The sequence below is a fragment of the Fomitiporia mediterranea genome, assembly GCF_000271605.1.
Source record: "Fomitiporia mediterranea MF3/22 unplaced genomic scaffold FOMMEscaffold_2, whole genome shotgun sequence".
Lineage (NCBI taxonomy): Eukaryota > Fungi > Basidiomycota > Agaricomycetes > Hymenochaetales > Hymenochaetaceae > Fomitiporia > Fomitiporia mediterranea.
In genome coordinates this window covers 3,112,690-3,132,636 of record NW_006760387.1, presented here as the reverse complement: position 1 = coordinate 3,132,636, position 19,947 = coordinate 3,112,690, and the positions used below count along the sequence as shown (strand labels likewise).

Here is a 19,947-nt window from a genome sequence, read left to right as displayed (position 1 = left end):
GTATTTCTGGATCATGTAGGTGTCCTGCGGGCAGAATTTTACATTTATAACGAATTACACCAGGAATATAGGACTGACTGACCTCTGTTATGAGCTGCTTTAAGATACGAAGTAACTTGTCCTGCTCGATCGTATCGAAACAAGCCTGGACATCTACTTTCACGAAGTAAAGCTTGGACCTAAACTCTATCAGAGTGGGTTCCAACAACCAGTGAAGAGGCTCACCTTTTGCCCGAAACGGCAGTGATTTTTCTTTTGAATTCCTTCAAGCGTAGATAGACCTCATTGGGGCCGAAGACAGATGCGCCAAGCTTCTCTGACTGCGTAGTCTGATTTTGAAATCAATATTTAAAACGTAATCAATTGCCATACAATTTTGACGACGAACCATTTCGTACCCCAAGATCTGAAAAGCGGCGGATAATATTTGGTTAATGGACTGTCCTTGATTAACTGGGTCATCCGACGCGGCGTTTCTCTTCCTTCTCAGGTTAACAATGGGTCGCACTCCACTGTCCTTTGGCAGAAGTCGTACATAGGAATAACCAAGCTTGCGTCGTCTTAGGAGCTCTTCAGCTTCATGCTATTAGGCCGTCATTACCTTCGATACCGAGTATATTGAATAAGTTGCGTACCTGGTGAATACGCTGGAACGTGGTCGCAGCCAATCGATCGACTAGGGGTTGACATAGAACATCCCAATCATCTTGTCTGAAGTATAGAATGCGATTGCGATACGCAGATGAGTCCGTAATGTAAAAAGTAGTCTGTTCCACAAAGTGGGGAAGGAAAAGGAAAAGGAAATAATATAGCTTAATATCATGAAGTCCACTGTCCCAGAACATTGTAGGTGAACGAACATACCTTTAGTAAAGGTAATAGAAACTGATCAAAGTACCAGAAAATAAATTCCTGGAGTAAATGTCGTTGCATTAACATCTCAGCTTCCGACTGATTGCGTCGTTGTGAGGGCTTTGTAGAAGGCAACAGCCAGTCGCATTCGCTCGTACTGATACCCTGCATAATACTGTGAGCCGTGATGCTCTCATGTCTCCGCCCACTCAACAGTTGCTTCACATCTGAGGACGCGAGTGAGACGAGCACATAGGTTACTCCGAAGGAAGAAAATTCGGATCACGCACGACTGAACACCGTTTTACGATTTTTGTCACTGCCCCAAAAGACGTGAGGAATGACTTCCTTCGTAATAACGCAGACAAATAGATAGACTTCCGCGATATTACACGTGAACTCCGCAAACTTCGGCTTAGGCTGGGCTTGGGGCGGCGTCATCGAACCCAAGGCACTTCGAGTATTGGGACATCGCCCTCTACTTCCAGCGGAAATCGTCGTAGGGTCGCTCATCGTGCAGTCCATCTGGGTTCGTAGCTCTTCGTCTGATATTTCCTCCCAGATCAGCTCCAAGATACCGCTTGTATCTCCCGACACATCCTTATGGGCAGGTCGGAGCTGGAGAAAATTCACGACATTTCAATGAGCGCCGCATCAGCGAGAAATAACCAAAACATGCCTTGGACGGGCAGAACTTGTTCAAAAGAGCTTTATAACCGCACTTCGTATGCCGATGATAGAGCTGCGATAGTAAGGGCAATACACTTTTTAAACGATCCGGTGTTTTGCATGAGCCTTTGATCTGTATGATATTGCTCGGCCTTTAGCTGCAGCGCGTCGGTGGTTTGCAGACTTACCTCGATCTCAGTTTCTCTGTTTGCGAACCTGAACCTAGCAAATTGATCTTCCTGTTGTCGTTCGGGACGGACAGAGAATACGTTATCGAGGCGATATCGCAACGGGAAGACATATTTAGAGAAATGTCGTGCTTCAAGTGCGCCATGCCGGTCTGCGGGTCTCACATCATGCAACCTCCCGTCGGTATCAAGAAGTCCCTTCGCCACTCGCCATGCCCCCGAATTCATACGATTCAGTATGTCTGGTAATTCCTAGTTAGCCAACCACATCAACGATGCTCAAGGATACTCACGATCAGAGGGTAGACCAAGTTGAATATGTTCAGGGGCTGCTCGTCGTTGGGGCCTTGCGTAGAACATCGTCGTACGAGCAATTGGAATTGCGGTCAAGGTACAACCTCTGTAGCATGTTAGTAATTATTTTACTCCCATGAATAAGAAAAAAAGGAGAGATACTCGTTTTTAATGGGACTCATGGCTGACTTGTCACGAGTCGTCGCGCTGGACGATCCCTTATCCCTTCTGCGACGTTTTGGTAATCTCGTTGAAACCCCTTCGTCAATGTTAGTTGCTTTACGCTTTTGCGGACACGTGGATTCGGGTTCTGCACTGTCGTCAGCCCCGCCGGATGCCAACGGCCTTTTTCTTGACAACGTCGGCGGGGGCATAGCATAGATGAGCGGGGGACCCGTCACTTGGCAATAACAATCGTTTGGCAATGCGATATAGATTGAAGTCTCCGTCAGTATATGCAGGAGAATTGCATCCCCTACCCTGCAAATGTGATTCAGTGAATGAGAAACCCCTAGTTACGCGTGGTAGAGCAGACTGCAACCAGATGCATGAAGGCGGGAAGAGAGGCGCAGCAACCGGGGGAACGCAGAACGCTGAGTTACGCGTTACGGCAACTCAGGAAACCAACCACTCCCAACTTGTGCATGAGAAAACAACGAAATAGAGTCGCGAAAAGCCTATTTATGTGCATCTGACCAGTCATTTCCTGTGGAACCCCAAATCAAGCTAGCCACAAGGTGCACAAGAGCCAAAAAAGGAGCTTGCAGGCCCGGGTTGCTTGGATAGTCAAGGTATCTCTCAGAAATTAAGTAACACAGAAGTGGAAACGTTACGCGTTATAGTCGCCGACATACATCTGGTTATGGGAGCGCGGGAACTGACCGTTTGAGGAGCAGACACCAATCAGAGGCCTGTAAGGCGGTAACCAATGTATTGACGAAAAAATTGCTGACACCATGGCGAGATGTGCCAACAGAAGCCGTTCCAATCTCAGGTTTGAGCTCCGCCTATTTGGGGTCAGCGGGAAGCCTGGTGAGTGCGGCGCAAAGAACACGTACAGAACAATAACCTGTCGTAATAATGTTTGATGGTTTCCGAGTCAATGCAAAGAGGCGCTCCTGGGCTCTGTCAATAATCTGGTAGAATCATTAAGATCATGAGAGCTGTTCAAAAGTAAAATTTACGAGAAGTATACCTCTGTCATTGATGATGAAGGAGCAGCGATCTTCAGAGATACCTTGCTGCGCTTGTCGTTCGATTTCGCACCCGTCTCGGCCAAAATAGAATACATCAGAAAATCACGATACGAGTCTGGGTCGGAGTCCCTGAGAAAATAACCGCGGAATATCCGTGCATTGTCTTCTTGTAATTGATGCACCAAAACAGGGTGCGACGCCGTATCTGATACACGAATGAGATAGTCGAGCAGCGAGTAAACACGACCATGGTAAGCCTCAAGGATGATTCGCGACGGTGCTCTCATGTTCCACTCGGTTTACGCTATGAAGCGGCAGTCCGGATGCAGAAACTGAATGGATCCTCATAAAAAGGTCTGAGCGCCAAATGGTTGCGGCTCAAGATGATTCTTTCGCGTCCGAATTCACCGCCCTCTAACTTGCCATAAATGTCCGTGGGAGGTTTGACGTCCCAAAGCGAAGAAAACACGACTTGTCACGGCACGTGACTGTGATGCACGTTCCCTCAAAGCTCACAGTAAATAAATTTGTGAGACTTATCATTGAATCTACTGTTAGAAAGCAATTAAGATGGTTACATTTGATAACAAAAAACATGATACCAAGAGAGAGAAGGAGAGTGAGAGAGAGTCGAAAGAATACAGAGAGATATTTTACAGATTAGAACATGTGTCACTCGTCCTTGACCTCCTCAATCTTCGCAGATGACGATGCGTCTCCCCCTGAAGGAAGTTCCGGGGTGGGTAGAGACTTGGCCTTAGACTCTTCATTTGTCATGTCCACGTCTTCAATCTTCGCAGATGAGGTCGCCTCGCTTCCAGTGGTAGTGGGTGCAGAGTCAGCGTCAAAGATTTCCTTTGCTGAGTTGAGGAATCCTGATATATACGACAGATGGTCAGTACACAGTTTGTAACGGCAGAAGACTTAAAACGTGCCTCTAATCTTCTTGTTGGCTTTGCGTTCGCGCTCTTTGTCCTTGGCACGCAAAGACTCTAACTCGGCCTTAATCGTTGGCGCCTCTGTTCAAGTGATTTCGTTACAAAATCAACGTACGTAATGAATGCTTTCATTCGCAGTTGACTCAAATGAGCTCACCGGTAGGATAATTAGTCAAGAGTTCATTCAGTATTGGCTCCGCTTTCTCAAAGTAACCAAGTTCTCCCAATGCCTTTGCCTTCCGGAACAGGGCTTTGTAATTATCCTTGTTTAGTGCTAGAGCCTAACAAAGTAAGAACGGTGTCTGTTTTAGCTGTCATAGTCTAAAATAGCTCCGTGTATGTCCGGACCTTGTCCGCAGTCTCAATCACTCGGTCGTACTTCTTCAACATTAGTTGGCATAGAGTCATGTTTGAATACACCTTCCCGAGTTCTTCGTCTAACTGGTGATTCGTTAGGATTTACGTGGCACGACTCCCTGCTATTGAAAGTGGCGCACCATGCTCTTTGGCTTAGATTCCCCTTGCCCTCCCATAGGATTTTGCCTACAGCTCATTTAAGTCACATGCAGATACTACGATGAGTGAGATTGAAGCAGTACCGGCTTAAACCTTTCCAGCATAATAAGACCTGATCACCAGACGAAGGCATAAGTAACAATCACAAGGGAATATGATGGATATCAACCTTGTAATATTTGCGCAGGGCTTTAGTGGTTTCAAGTGTATCAGAATATAAACGTGCAGACTAATCCAATAAGCCCGTACCCGCTGTTGCATCTGTCTTAACCAACTTGTCTCCTGCTTCCTTGTGCTCCTTTCCCTCGAAGAAGACCGGCATCTTCTCTGGAGGAATCTCGTCCTTGATAGACAAAATATTTTGCGCAGCTTCGGCCATTTCGAAGGTATTCTTGCTAGAAATGACACGACTAGATGATGGATTGAAGAAGAAAGGCGCAAGACAAGGACAGGATTATGAGACGCCTCAATGCGGTGTGACACATGTAACGCATCACGGGACATGTGACAAGTCACCCTCACTAGCACAGGTTGAGGACAGAAGGGAGAGCAAGACGACAAAATCAACAATGGCCCTCATATCCAATATTCTGGGCTTCTCAGCTCTTGGCCTTGCTGCTCGCTTTGGACAACTTGGGATTCAAAAGCGCAATCCTTTTGAGAGTGAGTTGATTGCATGTCTTGAAATGAATCCTCCAGTTAATCAAATCTTTTCAATTTCGCTGACTATCAGACCTTGGGGGACATGTCATCGCGATGGCTATCTTTGGTTACGGTGGATATTGGGCGTACAAATGGGATTTACGTGCAGCGGAGCTTATTGGCCAGAAGCGGGCAGAAATTGAAGCACGACGACAAGGCGCTACCAACTCGGAATGATGGATTGCAACAGCAATGTTTGCCAGGGTATGTTGCTTTTACCGTCCATACCAGTGTATGACGGTCACCTTAATGAATAACAACGCATTTAGATAATATAAGCATTAAGCAACGCATTCCTTCGTATTTGCTGGCCGCTGGTCTGCCTTATAATTGATGCAGATGTACACCACCTAATGCCAAATTCGGCATGTGCAATTACCTTGACCTTGGTTTCGTGCCCCTCAACTGATCTGCAACAAACGGCAATTATTTAAATTCTAGCACCCTCCTACTTCTCCAAGTACATGTTGACAACAGCACTGAGCACGAAGCAAACATGGTATGCTACGAGAAGGAATGATTATGAAGGAACTGCAAAGTAATCGGGATTGAGTGAATGGCAACGGGATGATGAAACGAAACGAAATGCTGATCAGCAATTGTGTGAAAAAAGTTGGAACGAAACAAAAGAGTAAAGGAAGGATCTGGTCCGTATAATCAACGGCAGGTGTACATGGGGCGACATTTTTGTCAGGTAGGGAACGATCGAGATGAGAGGAAAAGTAAAAGAGAGTAAACAAACGGTATGTTGTGTTCCGAATACATGAAATTCAAACTTCTGTTTCCGCATTGTGCATGCAGCATAAAAGCACAACACCAACGTGTGGAAAAAATGAGAGTGGGAGGATATTTTGGAATGATATGAACAGTAATTTGGTGAGATATTGATGTATCCAGCCAACGTCAGAGTGCCATTAAGGGGGGCACTATCGCGAAGCTGGGACGAGATCCGAACATGGTACAGGAAGGAGACTCCTTCCAACGAGATGTATATGTACAGGCTTGTAAGTGGTCGAATCCAGTCGCCAAACAAGCTGAAAGAGGCACGAGATGAGTCCGGTCGCGTGAAAATGGCGATGGATCTGTGACGATAGTGGTATGTTTACAGAGGATGACGATGGAACGGAAGGTAAGGAAGGGTGAGTGAGCGATTTGATAAGTGAGTGACGGAATGCTCTGCGAGCTAATGTGAGATGGAGTATGATACGATAAGCTTGAAGCAAATCGCATCATTAGAGCCTTATGCTTAAGGCATGCAATGGACAATACGCACTGCCGATGATGTGTGGCAAAGCAGTAGATAAGAGGTTCAGCGGAGCTGAATTGCACTTCCAAGCACAGAATCGGTTTGGGCCGACTCGGCTCCTTCAGCAGGTGCAGACAAGTGTCCAAACGAGATGCGCCTCTTCACACGAAGAGGGAAGTTCGTCGTCTTAACTCGGCGAAGTCGTCTATGCGGGGTCACCGGTGGAAGATCTATATTCTCGTCTGTAAGCATGACCGAATCCTCTGGAGTCGGTACCTGAATATGCGCCGCGGGAGGTGCAGGTTCTGGCTGAGGATTTGGGAGCTCCGCACCAAACATTGATGACGTGCGTTGGATCTTCTTAGCAGATGATTTGCGGCTACGTGCGTCTTTCTTTGGCGTGGGTGTCCCATTAGCCTTGATAGTGGCAGCGGAGGCGGTCTTCGGTAGACCTTTTGACTTCTTCGCTTGTTGTGTGTGATCTGCTGACAACGTGCCAGTTGTCTTCTGTTTTTTAATCTTGTGGTCCCTCGCTTTTTCCTCGTCGTCACTAGACGGGTAGATGTCGAGTGCGGCGTTGATTGCTGCAAACTCTGGCGAGTTCTCCTTGTCGTCATCAATACTCATGCGGCTTGACACACTTCCATAGGAAGGAGCGCGCTTAAGAGAGTGACCTAGACCATTGAAATTCGGAGAGCTGAACGACTCGGAACGTTTCACTTTGGGGACGCGTGGTACAGCTGTTTTATCAGCCATTATACAATCGGTAGCCACACCGGAGGGAATAGTAGGTAGACCCGTTAAGACCGTCGTAGAACGACGCAACTTTGACCCACGGCTACCCGATAAGGACGATGGTGGATAGAGCTGGGGACTATCGTCCGACCTGGGAGTCCTTGGAGTACCTGGTGACTCGCCCACACTGAGCGGACGACGTCGCGAGGGGGGAGGTGTTTGCGATGAATTCCGATCGTACGCACGGGCGGGATTTGGAATCATTCGATCGACTTTTTGAAGACGAGATGAAAGTCTGAAAAATCGTATAAACAAAATCGATCACGACGAAAGTGGGTAAGAGTAAACTCACAAGTCAATGTTTTTCTCGTTTTTAAGCGATTTGCCTTTGAGAAAGTCCATGCTCGACTGTCGATAAAGCGGCTTCTTCGGAACGTTCGTTGTAGGCTGGAGAACGTCGACTATATAATCAGCCGGGTCTTCTTCTATCACAGCATCTTCTGCAACGCGACTACGAGCAAGCTTTATAAGTTTGATACGCGTTGAACGGACAGAATGCGGCCATTCAACAGGGCCCTTGGCATGCACAATACTGCGAGAGACTCTGTCTAGTATGTTTGCAGGAGGGATAGAGCCGTTAAATGGCGTGAGCAAATGAGACGGCAACGCGTCTAGAGTCTATAGACAGAGGGACATTACGCGTTATTCATGTCAGTCAACAGACAAACGCTCCCGTATATTCAAGCACAACTGAACGTACCTTCTTAAGTAGTGCTAGCTGTTCAAACGTCCACTCCCATTCCATGTCGTCATCTCCACCATCATGAACCGAACTGTTCCAGCTGTCTGTGCTTCGTCTAGGGACGGCTGAGTCGAGTTTGAGGAGAGTCGGAGAAGGAAGGCCTAAACTGGACCTCGGAGTGCGTGGTGAGGGGACGCTATCATTTGACAAGCGAATTGAAGACGCTCGTTTGGGCAGTGGGGGACGTGGAAGCACGATAGACAGAGAAGACAGATGTGTGCTACTAGCGTCTCGAGTTGAGTGCATTTTTGGCGTGTCAGAACGAGACAGTGTCCGAGAAAATAGAAACCGAGAAAAAGAACGAGTGAAGCTGGTGGCTGGGATGCCAACGCGCCTGGCCACAGACGCGTTTGGCTGGTGACCTTGGGGAAGAAATGGGGGGATGTGATGGGGACGAAGGAAGGGAGGGCACGACTTCGCGACCTGCAATGAGGCTGATCTTAGGCCACGAGTACGATCACGTGTGCCTAATAAACAATCAGAGTTTGGCTGCGCTCATCTGTGGGTCCATGCACTGAAGGAGTTCACTCATTGTCTCATCATGATGCCGTTCTGCAGTCATACATAGAAGAACTTGGATCGCCCTGGTCGCTTGTCTGTTCTTCAGAAGCCTATCTCTGTGCATTTGCGATGTCCAATCGTCGTTTCTTCCTCGACCGGACCAGAAACACTTCTGATGATTTGCACAACGCTTCCCTGTGCGCGGCGACGCTCGTTGATCATTGTCGTGCTCCTTTCAGCTAGGTGTGGCTTCGAAAGCTATGTGATGCTGATGTCTCATCTTTACCATCATCTTCGTATCTCCTCACTTGCTCCATCCCGCATCGTCACGCTCATGTGCAACGCAGATGCACGCCAGCAAGATCCGTGATCGTGTTGTTTGTTGTCGCTGTCACTTCAGCTGTCCTATAGTGCTGGCTTGCTTAACGCTATTATGGGTCTCTTACTATTTATTGCTGAGTTTCTTTTTGTAACAAAAAGGACCCATCAAGTTTGTCAATACATGCTGTTCACAACCATGGCTGAAGATCGTACTGTGGCGATTGAACGTGATGCAGTCGCATTTTCACGCACTAAGTGACCTGATCTATGACTCTTGATATCACTATAACTGGAGTATTCCTCCTCCTGGACGATGGTGAGTTGATGATGAGGGGAGCGTAAACTAAGCCTTACTGGTCTATTGGTCCTATGTAGCCACTGTGCGATGACTTCAGTTACATGTACCTTCCGGGAAATTATATGAACGGTATTTGCGCTGCCGAAGTTAGGTGACGTTCCGCCTCGTAGCAGGCTTGTCCTTATATTTGTAGGGACTGCAAGCAGAATTAAAATATAGTCTACCCTACAACGTCAACTGCCTGGTGCTCTTATCGGCAACATGTTAGGAAATATCCGCCCCTTGCTAACTTTGTCGTACCAACAGAAAGCAGAATTATCAGGCAAGGTCTTACAATCTTTTGCACACATACATTGCACGGAGGGAAGAACTTTACGCTTCGCTCTGAGCACTTATATCTGGCTTTAAACATACAGAGACACTCCGATTAATTCAAGTAGTGCTTTTCCCGTTTTGGACCTCAATGAATAAATACCTAGAACAAATTAGTGATTTAGTATAGATTATTAGCTATTATTTTGTATTACGTGGTTTGAAACATTATCTTGCGGGCTGTGATGCAGTTGACAAGGCGTGGGAAGCATCTGTCAGTTGCTCTATCTGATTAACTATAACATAGATATTCAGACAATGTACCAGTGTACTAGTGACCCCAATCAGTTGCTTGTGGAGTCATATCGGTCCGACCCTACCCATTTCGTAGAAAGCACGGGGCAAATGGCATGAATGATAACGTACATTTCTATTTAGTTCATTAAATCATAAAGGCGCAGATGGCATCAGGTTGAACTCCCCAAACCTCGCATACTAAACTCATCCAGAGACCTTGTTCATCATGACGTCCACAACCAACCGCATTACTCTCTACGACGCAGAATTCACTTTAGAAGAGAAGACGATGTCTCCGTATGCTGTCAGAATAAGGTGACGCGTCTTCTAGAGTGCCGACACACGATACTTGACGTTCATATTATATTTGTCCTGCGTGCTAGGTTGTTACTTCACTACAAAAATATTCCATACGATGTCGTCTGGCTCCGTTTCCGTGACGTCGACGCTACTGCAAAGGCTGTTGGGGCAGCACCTACCAGAGTCATGGCAGACGGCAGTCCTGGGTACACAATCCCTTTTATCACCACCAAGAGTGTCGACGATCAGACCATTGCGATTTCTGATTCCGCAAGAATTGCACAGTACATCGAAGAAAATTTCCCGGATTCCGAGAATAAACTCCTTCCGGCAGAGACTCGCTTCTTCCAATCCATCTTCTCCAAATATCTGATTGAGAAGGTATCAACTGCAATATACGGAGTAGCCTTGGCATCGATTCTGGACCTGTTTCCTTCTGAAAGCGATCGCGAATGGTATCTTCAGACCCGGCGAAATGTATATGGAAGGGGCATCGAGGAGTTGGTTCCACAGGACGAAGCAAGTATCCAAGCTGCATGGAGAAGATTCGACACTACATTTGACGATCTTGCCGCGCACCTAGACAAGGCTGGAGAGGGGAATTATCGTATCACAGGGGGAGTCAGTTACTCAGAGTTCGAGTTGGTGTCGTGGCTAAACATGGCGAGACGGGCCAGTTATGATGGAGTATGGAAGAGGCTCGCGAGTCGTAATGGAGGAAGATGGGAGAAGCTCATGAATCTTCCGGTGTACAAGGAGATACTTCCTGCGAACCGTAATGTTTCCCCGCCGTAAATTGATCTGATCAGTAGAAATAAATATTGTAATCGATATTATACAATGGTTGAACACTGACTTACAAACATATCCCGCTTTCTAATCACTTGCCAATGAGAGGTGCCCTTCTGATTATATGAGATTTTCGCGACGTACGAAAGAAACTCAAAGGCAAAATACAGCGGAATCGCCATTTTATTCAAACTCAGATGCCTATTCTGGCATTTGTAGACCACAACAGCTGTAAACCGGTAGCACCAGACCAGAACTGACTCATCTTAATGAAGCATACAGAGCAGATTATTGTCTACCTTCGCTGCACCAGTATTACAAAAGAACGCCCATCTTTCTCAGCAAGCGCTCGCTAACACAAGACGTTACAAATCAAAAATAAGCTACGTTACGCAAGGAGCTTATTCATCGATTTTCACTCCCCTTGGGCTCTCAATTGCTTTGGCTCATGCAGCACCTTATTTCATTCTTGGAGGATGTTGTCTATTGAGAAAAAGAGTTTTGGAAGTTATTATCAAGGTAGATCTTCTTCTTGGGTGATTTCATTTTGTCCTTAACGTTCACTTATGCACTACCAGATGTTCTCACTTTGCCCTAGACATCGTGCTCGGAGTGACGGAGTCAACAGTTTCGCGTAACAGACGTTGATTCATAAGCGGTATATGACAAAGGGGAAAAAAGGAATTACTAAGGATACAACCTTCTATTCAGAATAGATCTATTTGGATTATTTCAGCCGATGATCCTTTTTATAACGTTGAGTAGGATATCGAATTGAATGCCCCAGCTTTCACGGCCTAAAAATCTGCTCGACTTTTTTCTGCAATATGTCCCCAACGTACCGTATCACACTATACGATGTCGAGACTAATCTAGAAGGGAAGTCATTATCCCCATATTCCGTCACAATTAGGTAATGCGTTTCCCTGAACGCCGACATACCAGACATACTTATAGTATTGGTCCTGCTTCTAGGCTGTTACTAAACTACAAAAAAATCCCTTATGAAAACGTCTGGTTGGGTTTCCGCGACATCGAAGCGACCGCAAAAGCCGTCGGAGCATCTCCTACGAAGGTTAATGCCGATGGCAATCCTGGATACACGATCCCCTTCATCACTGTCACGAATAATGACAAGCAGACCACCGCGATTTCCGATTCCATTAAGATCGCTCAGTATATCGAAGAAGCATTTCCGGATCCCGAACATAAACTTTTCCCCGCAGAGACGCGTGTCTTCCAATCCGTTTTTTCCACATACTTGACCGATAAAACTCGGGGCGCTTACAGTGTGGTCTTCCTACGTCTTGTAAACCTACTACTCGACAATGATCGCGAATGGTTCATTGAATCTCGCCGTCGCATTGGCGGCAGAAGTGTCGAGGAGATGGTTCCACAGGACGAGGCAAGTATGCAGATCGCATGGAAGAATTTTGATGCTGTGTTCGATGAACTTGCCGCGCACCTCGACAAGGCCGGAGAAGGAAACTATCGCATTACTGGAGGCGTGAGCTACTCGGAATTCGAGCTGGTATCGTTCTTGAACCTTATATATCGTCTTAGCTTCGACGAGGCATGGAAGAGGCTTAAGGGTCGTAATGGGGGGAGGTGGGAGAAGCTCCTTAATCTTCCAGTATATAAGGATATCCTTCCCGTGAACCGTGTTGGTTCCAAGCATTAACTGGACATAGCCTGTAGTACGTCCAGGACTTGAAGTTTTAATAGAAATTGATTTGGTATTATGTATTTGCTGAGATATGACGATTGTACAATCGACGCGAAAATTTCATGGGCCTGTGCAGCTTCGAGTATGCAAACAGGATACGTGGCGCAATTTTGAGGTTTGAACAAGAGAGACGGGTTGAGTTTCTGAGCCAAAGGCAAAGCGTGGTAGAATATCTCATTACGTTATTACGTACTTGTTTTGTCCCGTGCCAATCATCGATAAACAGTGGCAAACAGCTTGTCCTCTTTGCAACTGAACTCGCTTGTTGCGTATGGTCTTGTTTGGTGAACATGGTCTCATTTGTTGCACGGGAAAGTTAGTACGCTTACTCCAAGATACGGTGATACTGCTTATACAGGGCTTGAGCAGGCGACGAACACGATCTGGGCATACCTAGACTCTTCGACCGCAAAAGTAGAATGTTCGGCTTGGATGCACCCACATCACCAAAACGTGCAGAATCTGACAAGGCAATATATTTACATGTAGACTTTATAAGCAAATACATATAAGGATCCACAATATGTAAAAAATATATGTCTTAGCAGTAAATTCCAATACATTTTCGTGTTCGATTTGGTGATGCACTGGCTTTCAACTTGTCCTCGGGCTTCTGAAGCTAATCACGAGCGCCTATGTCCTGTCTTTACTCATTTTACTAATATTGATTGTTCTGCTGAGCCCGACAATCCTAGTAATTCCGCCTCATGCCGCTCAGTCTTGTCTATACAGTTGCTTTTCTGAACAGGGACCACATTGTACACAATGACACCAACTTCTTCACATCCAGACGCCACGTCACCTTTTAGAAGATGCGCTCGTGTTGGTAAGAGGATAACTAACAAAGGTGAACGTTATGCAGATTAGTCAGGCTCGTGGTCGAGGATCTCGACGATGCCGTCTCAAAAATAGGAACCAAATGGGATAAAAAGTCGAAGACACACACTGAATGCTAAACAACAGCCCACACCATTGTCAAAGCGAACTGTCGGAACTATGGGGTCGAAGTCGACTATTATCATGCTTTATGACGCTGAATTCAACTTACCAGAGAAGACGCTGTCACCGTTTGCTGTAAGACTCAGGTTGGTAATTCTTGACTTGAAATCAAATATGACGAGCATTTATTAACCTTTAAGCAGAATTCTTCTGGATTACAAGTGCATCCCGTACCAGAACGTTTGGATCCACTTCCCTGACATCGAAGCAACTGCGAAGTCTGTCGGCGCTCCTCCGACAAGAATCAACGCAGACGGCAGACCAGGCTACACTATCCCTTTCGTAACCATCGCATCCCACGACAAACCCACCATCGCACTTTCTGATTCCGCCAAAATTGTGAAGTACATTGAGGAAGCATACCCAGATCCAGAGGGGAAGATGCTACCGGCCGGGATGCGCGTGTTACATTCGATCTTCTCTCAATATCTGGCGCAGAACATAGCAGGGCCGATGTTCAAATTTGTTCTGCCAGGACTTTTGCGTGCACTAGCTCCGCATCCCCGTGATTGGTTGATTCAAACGCGCAAGAGCACCCTCGGAGTCACGATTGATGAAATGATCCCGAAGGATGAGAAAAGTATTGCGGAGGCGTGGCGAGCCGTTGATGCTGCATTCGACGATCTTGCTGCGCATCTTGATAAGGCCGGAGAAGGAAACTTCAGAATCACGGGAGACGTTAGTTATGTGGAATTTGAACTGGTTTCGATTCTCAACCTCCTCAGACGTACCAACCCCGATGAGGGATGGAAGAGGCTCGAAATTCTCAATGGCGATAGATGGGCGAAACTTATGGATCTGCCTATTTACAAGAGGCTCTTGCCGGCTAATCGATTGAATGCTATGCTGTAGACCAGTAGACCGTAGTACTTCTTGGTTCGTACTGGATGTACAGGACTGTGAATTGAATTCTGTTATAACTACACGGTCAGATTAATACAGTCTGAAGAGCATGTAAAGCAAATTTTCCATGGCATAAACACAAATAGGTCGGCACTTTCTTGGTTCTTGAACCTTGATACTGTTTCACTGCATTAGATCACGTTCGGTCTGTGTTCCATTCCTCTGCTCGCAAAATAGGTCTCAGGGCCCTGGTCAATGTACATTAGTGTTTCATTTTTTATACGCCTTCAATGCATTGCAACTCACCTTCCTGTTCTTGAGCCGTGTGTTCTTCATCCTCCGGACATACCATTCGCCCTGTGTTACGCCTGGATTGTATTTCGCTCTCTCCTCTGAGGTCATGTTCGAAAGCGTTTCTTTTATCAATTCACTCTCATCCAAAGCGCGAAGTTCCGCGTTCACACATGGACGAGAGAAGCAAACGACAGACCAGCGCGTATATGCGGCCTGGACACCTGGAGGTGGGACAACACGATGCATATTTGAACGGAGGATTCCACCTGAGAGTAACGAGAGTGCGTCTCCGATGTTACAGATAGCGTGTCCAGGCATTGGACGAACGTAGTGCCAGTCAGGGCTGCCGGGAGGAAGAACTTGCAGCCCGCCGAGTCGATTGTGCAAGAACGAAAGAGATCCGTAGTCCGTGTGAGCTCCTAGGGAGATTTTCTCTTTCTCAATCGGCCCGTTTCCGGTGTGAGTGTACCATCTGGGAGATCAAGCTTCTTGTCGAATACGGAGTAAATTGTTTCGAAGACTGCAAGAGACTTGCGCACAAATGGTGTAATTGTCGACAGCATGTGCGCATTTACAGTTGATGGATACGTGCGGTTTTTAACCTCCGGATAGGCCAAGGCATCGTCTTTGGAAATATTGATGAATTCGACATTGTCTGGGTTGCCGTATTCGTTTGTGGAGATTGTTCCCAAGGCTTTGTAACTGGAAAAGAACGCGATGAGTTATATAGATAATTGGACTATGAAATAGCTTACCCGAAGGAATTGCCTTCGCTGCCTTGCTCAAACTTCATCTTCTCCTCAACCGGAAGGTCCATCGTTTCTGCTCCCATATCAAACATACCCTCAACCTCCTTGTCGGCTCCATGGTTCTTCAAGCTGGAGATAGCTTAGTCTTCCGGGTCAATAAGACAAAAACAAGCTTTACTACTTACTACCAGAATCCCAGCTCTCTTGCAGCCTTCCAGAGCTTCTCGATTTCTTCAGAGTCACCAGCCTGTATGAGTTCATAGTCAATAACCAAGAGAGGGTGTGTGGGTATATCTTCCGGAAATGGTGGGAGAGTAAGTCCAGGCATGTTGACTGTAAAACGACTAGTGATACAGTTGGGTGCTCCCAAGCTTGTCCGTTGAATCCAGCCTTTATACCGTACGAGCGATAAGAGTACCCATGACCCGTCACTAAAGAACCAGCTGAGTTCAAACAAGCCGACTAATTGCAACACTCGTTCATGTGAGTCCCATGATAGATACCGTGTGAGGACTTGGAGACCCAGAATCGCTGATTTGGACGAAGTGAAGCCAGAGACGAGCTGCCGTAGGTCTAGAAAGGTATAACTTTATCCAAGGAACCCCGTATACAAAGCACCAACGATATTTACAAACTTCTCTGAGACAGAGTTATTCAGCGTAGAGAAGTCTGAATGAATGGAACTAAGATTCTGAAGTAACTGCGTCTTCCCCGATCACGCCCGTGCATTAAAAAGAAGCCAGCATGTATTATTAGAGTTTATCCCGAGTATAGCTGGCGATCGTAGACCTGTAGTCGGTTCGTAGAAGTGTTCTTCAGTAGTGTAACGAGTCCGAGACCAAAATAAGCTCCTTGCTTATTCATCGATTTTCACTTCCTCTGAGCTCTCAATTGCTTTGGTTCATGCAGCGCCTTATTTCATTCTCGGTGCGTGTTGTCTATTGAGCAAAATAGTTTTGGCAGTTATTATCAAGCGCGATTTTGAAGCTTGAACAACGGGGAGCGCGTTGGGTTTCTGTAGTAGTAAAAGTCAAAGTTTGGTCGGCAGCTGTCGGCTAGTAGCAGCTTCTTGTTTTGTCCCATGCCGATCATTGACAAATAGTAACAAACACCTTGTGGTCTTCCAACTTCTGTTGTGCAACCAGTGACCAGTCTGAATATAAACTCTTTGCTGAACGTAGACTCGTTACTGCATGGAAAAACCGGTATGCTTACTCACAAATACAAGGGTACTGCTAATGCGGGCGTTGGGCGGGCGACTGACACGTGCTAAGCATACCTAGACTCTTCGTCCGCAAGACTAAATGTTCGGTTTGGACTCGGACGCACCCACTGGCTTTCAACTTGTCCTCGGGCTTCTGAAGCTAATCACGAACGCCTATGTCTCGTCTTTACTCATTTTACTAATATTGATTGTTCTGCTGAGCCCGACGAACCTAAGTCCGCCTCATGCCGCCCTTTCTTGTCAATACAGTTCCTTTTCTGAACTGAGACCACATTGTACACAATGACACACGCTTCTTCACATCTCGACGGCACGTCACCTTAAAAAAGGTGCGCTCGTGTTGGTAATATAATATCTGACAAAAGCGAACATCATGCAGATTAGCAAGACTCGTGGTCGAGGATCTCGAAGATGCCGTCCCAGAAATAGGAACCAAATGGGATAAAAAGTCGAAGACGAACACTGAATTCTGAACAACAGCCCACACCATTTTCGAAGCGAACTGTCTGCACGATGGAGCCAAAGTCAACTATCATCACGCTTTATGACGCCGAATTCGACTTACCCGAGAAGACACTGTCACCGTTTGCCATACGACTCAGGTTGGAATTCTTGACATAAAACTTACTAAGACGGGCATTTACTGACATTTAAGTAGGCTTCTTCTGGATTATAAGCGCATCCCGTACCAGAACGTTTGGATCCACTTCCCTGACATCGAAGCATCCGCGAAGTCTGTCGGCGCTCCTCCGACGAGAATCAATGCGGACGGCAGACCGGGTTACACGATCCCTTTCGTAACCATCGCATCCCGCGATAAACCCATCATCGCACTTTCCGATTCTGCTAAAATTGCGAAATACGTAGAGGAAGCATACCCAGATCCCGAGGGGAAGATGCTACCGGCCGAGATGCGCGTGTTGTATTCGATCTTCTCTCAATATCTGGCGCAGAACATAGCAGGGCCGATGTTCAAATTTGTTCTCCCAGGACTTTTGCGTGCACTAGCTCCGCATTCCCGTGATTGGTTGATCCAGACGCGTAAGAGCACCCTCGGAGTTACGATCGATGAAATGATCCCGAAGGACGAGAAAGCCCTTACGGAGGCATGGCGGGCCTTCGATGCCGCGTTCGACGAACTCGCCGCATATCTCGACAAGGCCGGAGAAGGAAATTTTAGAATCACGGGAGAAGTCAGTTACGTGGAATTTGAACTAGTCTCGACCCTCAACCTGCTCAAACGTACCAATCCCGACGAGGGATGGAAGAGGCTTGAAGCTCGTAATGGGGGTAGATGGGCGAAACTTATGGATCTGCCTATTTACAAGAGGCTCTTGCCGGCTAACCGATTGAATGCTATGTTGTAGACGAGAATGTTTCTTGGGTCTTACTGGATGTACAGAATCGTGAATTGAATTTTGTTACAACTACATACGGTCGGATTAATACAGTCTGAAGAGCATAAGGCAAAATTTCCATGACATAAACACAAATAAGTCGGCACTTTCTCGGTTCTTGAATCTTGATACTGTTTCACTGCATTAGATCACGTTCGGTCTGTGTTCCATTCCTCTGCTCGCGAGATAGGTCTCAGGCCCCTGGTCAATGTACATTAGTGTTTCATTTTTATATGTCTTCAATGCATTGCAACTCACCTTCCTGTTCTTGAGCCGCGTGTTCTTCATCCTCCGGACATACCATTCGCCCTGAGTCACGCCTGGTTTGTATTTCGCTCTGTCTTCTGGGGTCATGTTCGAAAGCGTTTCTTTTATCAATTTACTCTCATCCAAAGCTCGTAGCTCCACGTTTGCACACGGACGGGAGAAGCAAACGACAGACCAGCGCGTATATGCGGCCTGGGTGCCTGGAGGTGGGACGATACGGTGCATATTTGAACGGAGGATTCCACCTGAGAATAACGAGAGTGCGTCTCCGATGTTACAGATAGCGTGTCCAGGCATTGGACGGACGTAGTGCCAGTCAGGGCTGCCGGGAGGAAGGACTTGCAGTCCACCGAGGCGGTTGTGCAAGAACGAAAGAGACCCAAAGTCCGTGTGAGCTCCTAGGGAGATTTTCTCTTTCTCAATCGGCCCGTTTCCGGTGTGAGTATGTTTCGGTGGACTCTTGATAGCGCGGGCTTCGGAACCACTGGGATCACCGTGGAGGCTCTTAAGCGTACCATCCGGGAGACCAAGCTTCTTGTCGAATACGGAGAAAATCGTTTCGAAAACTGTAAGTGACTTGCGCACGAATGGTGTGATGGTCGACTGCATGCGTGCATTCACGGTTGACGGATACGTGCGATTTTTAACCTCCGGATAGGCCAGAGCATCCTCCTTGGATATATTGATGAATTCAACATTGTCTGGGCTGCCGTATTCGTTTGTGGCAATTGTTCCCAATGCTTTGTAACTGAAAAAGAATGTCATAAGTGACATGGATGATCTGACTACGAAATGGCTTACCCGAAAGATTTGCCTTCGTCACCTTGCTCAAACTTCATCTTCTCCTCAACCGGAAGGTCCATCGTTTCTGCTCCCATATCAAACATCCCTTCAACCTCTTTGTCAGCTCCATGGTTCTTCAAGCTAGAGATAGCTCAGATGCCGCCTGGGCCAATACGACAAAGGCAAACTTTATCACTTACTACCAGAATCCTAGTTCTCGTGCAGCCTTCCAGAGCTTCTCGATCTCTTCAGAGTCACCAGCCTTTATGAGCTCAAAATCAATAACCAAGAGAGGGTGTGTGGGTATATCTTGCGGAAATGGTGGGAGAGTCAGTCCAGGCATGTTAACTGTGAGGACTAGTGATACAGTTGGGTGCTCCCAAGCTTGTCCGTTGAATCCAGCTTTTATACCGTACGAGCGATAAGAGTACCCATGACCCGCCACTAGAGAACCGGCTGAGTTATAAAAAGCCGACTATTTGCAACACTCGTTCATGTGAGTCCCATGTTAGATACCGTGTGAGGGCTTGAAGACCCAGAATCGCTGGTTTGGACGAAGAGAAGCCAGAGACCAGATGTCATAGGTCCAGAAAGGTAGAACTTTATCCAAAAGAACCCCGCATACAAAGCACCAGTGATATTTGCACACTTCTCTAAGACAGAGTTATTCAGTGTAAGAGAAGTCTCGCCCCAGCGGCCCGAGGTGTA

At 46.8% G+C, this 19,947-nt stretch overlaps 10 protein-coding genes across 10 annotated transcripts; 5 read left to right on the top strand and 5 right to left on the bottom strand.

Annotated features, from left to right (window-relative positions):
- Positions 1-1,554: 1,554 nt before the first annotated feature.
- Positions 1,555-2,968, bottom strand: FOMMEDRAFT_117836 (uncharacterized protein; the record flags this gene model as incomplete). Its single annotated transcript, XM_007263037.1, has 5 exons — positions 2,886-2,968; positions 2,166-2,483; positions 2,003-2,109; positions 1,710-1,951; positions 1,555-1,654 (listed from the first exon to the last, which is right to left on the bottom strand). Coding segments are annotated over exons 2-5 (660 nt in total), but the record flags the coding sequence as incomplete, so codon positions are not given.
- Positions 2,969-3,871: 903 nt separating this feature from the next.
- Positions 3,872-5,032, bottom strand: FOMMEDRAFT_152150 (uncharacterized protein; the record flags this gene model as incomplete). Its single annotated transcript, XM_007263036.1, has 8 exons — positions 3,872-4,074; positions 4,183-4,218; positions 4,295-4,418; positions 4,486-4,578; positions 4,635-4,680; positions 4,737-4,765; positions 4,823-4,842; positions 4,903-5,032. 8 exons carry the CDS (start codon positions 5,030-5,032, stop codon positions 3,872-3,874), a joined length of 681 nt encoding a protein of 226 aa, XP_007263098.1.
- Positions 5,033-5,222: 190 nt separating this feature from the next.
- FOMMEDRAFT_117834 (uncharacterized protein) lies at positions 5,223-5,754 on the top strand (the record flags this gene model as incomplete). The annotated part of the gene is made up of 3 exons (XM_007263035.1): positions 5,223-5,316; positions 5,387-5,559; positions 5,625-5,754. 2 exons carry the CDS (start codon positions 5,223-5,225, stop codon positions 5,530-5,532), a joined length of 240 nt encoding a protein of 79 aa, XP_007263097.1. The 3' UTR covers positions 5,533-5,559; positions 5,625-5,754.
- Positions 5,755-5,956: 202 nt separating this feature from the next.
- On the bottom strand, positions 5,957-8,495 carry FOMMEDRAFT_138636 (uncharacterized protein). The gene is made up of 3 exons (XM_007263034.1): positions 8,097-8,495; positions 7,689-8,014; positions 5,957-7,631 (listed from the first exon to the last, which is right to left on the bottom strand). Exons 1-3 carry the CDS (start codon positions 8,382-8,384, stop codon positions 6,665-6,667), a joined length of 1,581 nt encoding a protein of 526 aa, XP_007263096.1. The 5' UTR covers positions 8,385-8,495; the 3' UTR covers positions 5,957-6,664.
- A 1,549-nt stretch (positions 8,496-10,044) lies between these two features.
- On the top strand, positions 10,045-11,038 carry FOMMEDRAFT_144711 (uncharacterized protein). The gene is made up of 2 exons (XM_007263033.1): positions 10,045-10,182; positions 10,251-11,038. The coding sequence occupies exons 1-2, from the start codon at positions 10,094-10,096 to the stop codon at positions 10,960-10,962; spliced, it is 801 nt and encodes a 266-aa protein (XP_007263095.1). The 5' UTR covers positions 10,045-10,093; the 3' UTR covers positions 10,963-11,038.
- Positions 11,039-11,783: 745 nt separating this feature from the next.
- On the top strand, positions 11,784-12,744 carry FOMMEDRAFT_165518 (uncharacterized protein; the record flags this gene model as incomplete). Its single annotated transcript, XM_007263032.1, has 2 exons — positions 11,784-11,869; positions 11,932-12,744. 2 exons carry the CDS (start codon positions 11,784-11,786, stop codon positions 12,635-12,637), a joined length of 792 nt encoding a protein of 263 aa, XP_007263094.1. The 3' UTR covers positions 12,638-12,744.
- A 934-nt stretch (positions 12,745-13,678) lies between these two features.
- Positions 13,679-14,533, top strand: FOMMEDRAFT_152145 (uncharacterized protein; the record flags this gene model as incomplete). The annotated part of the gene is made up of 2 exons (XM_007263031.1): positions 13,679-13,767; positions 13,825-14,533. The coding sequence occupies 2 exons, from the start codon at positions 13,679-13,681 to the stop codon at positions 14,531-14,533; spliced, it is 798 nt and encodes a 265-aa protein (XP_007263093.1).
- A 182-nt stretch (positions 14,534-14,715) lies between these two features.
- On the bottom strand, positions 14,716-17,309 carry FOMMEDRAFT_165517 (Clavaminate synthase-like protein; the record flags this gene model as incomplete). Its single annotated transcript, XM_007263030.1, has 6 exons — positions 17,163-17,309; positions 15,753-16,129; positions 15,574-15,696; positions 15,288-15,520; positions 14,831-15,237; positions 14,716-14,772 (listed from the first exon to the last, which is right to left on the bottom strand). Exons 1-6 carry the CDS (start codon positions 17,280-17,282, stop codon positions 14,716-14,718), a joined length of 1,317 nt encoding a protein of 438 aa, XP_007263092.1. The 5' UTR covers positions 17,283-17,309.
- Positions 17,306-18,223, top strand: FOMMEDRAFT_144709 (uncharacterized protein; the record flags this gene model as incomplete). The annotated part of the gene is made up of 2 exons (XM_007263029.1): positions 17,306-17,394; positions 17,451-18,223. 2 exons carry the CDS (start codon positions 17,306-17,308, stop codon positions 18,157-18,159), a joined length of 798 nt encoding a protein of 265 aa, XP_007263091.1. The 3' UTR covers positions 18,160-18,223.
- On the bottom strand, positions 18,207-19,582 carry FOMMEDRAFT_102791 (Clavaminate synthase-like protein; the record flags this gene model as incomplete). The annotated part of the gene is made up of 4 exons (XM_007263028.1): positions 18,207-18,390; positions 18,448-19,204; positions 19,258-19,380; positions 19,440-19,582. The coding sequence occupies 4 exons, from the start codon at positions 19,580-19,582 to the stop codon at positions 18,334-18,336; spliced, it is 1,080 nt and encodes a 359-aa protein (XP_007263090.1). The 3' UTR covers positions 18,207-18,333.
- Between the last annotated feature and the right edge of the window lie 365 nt (positions 19,583-19,947).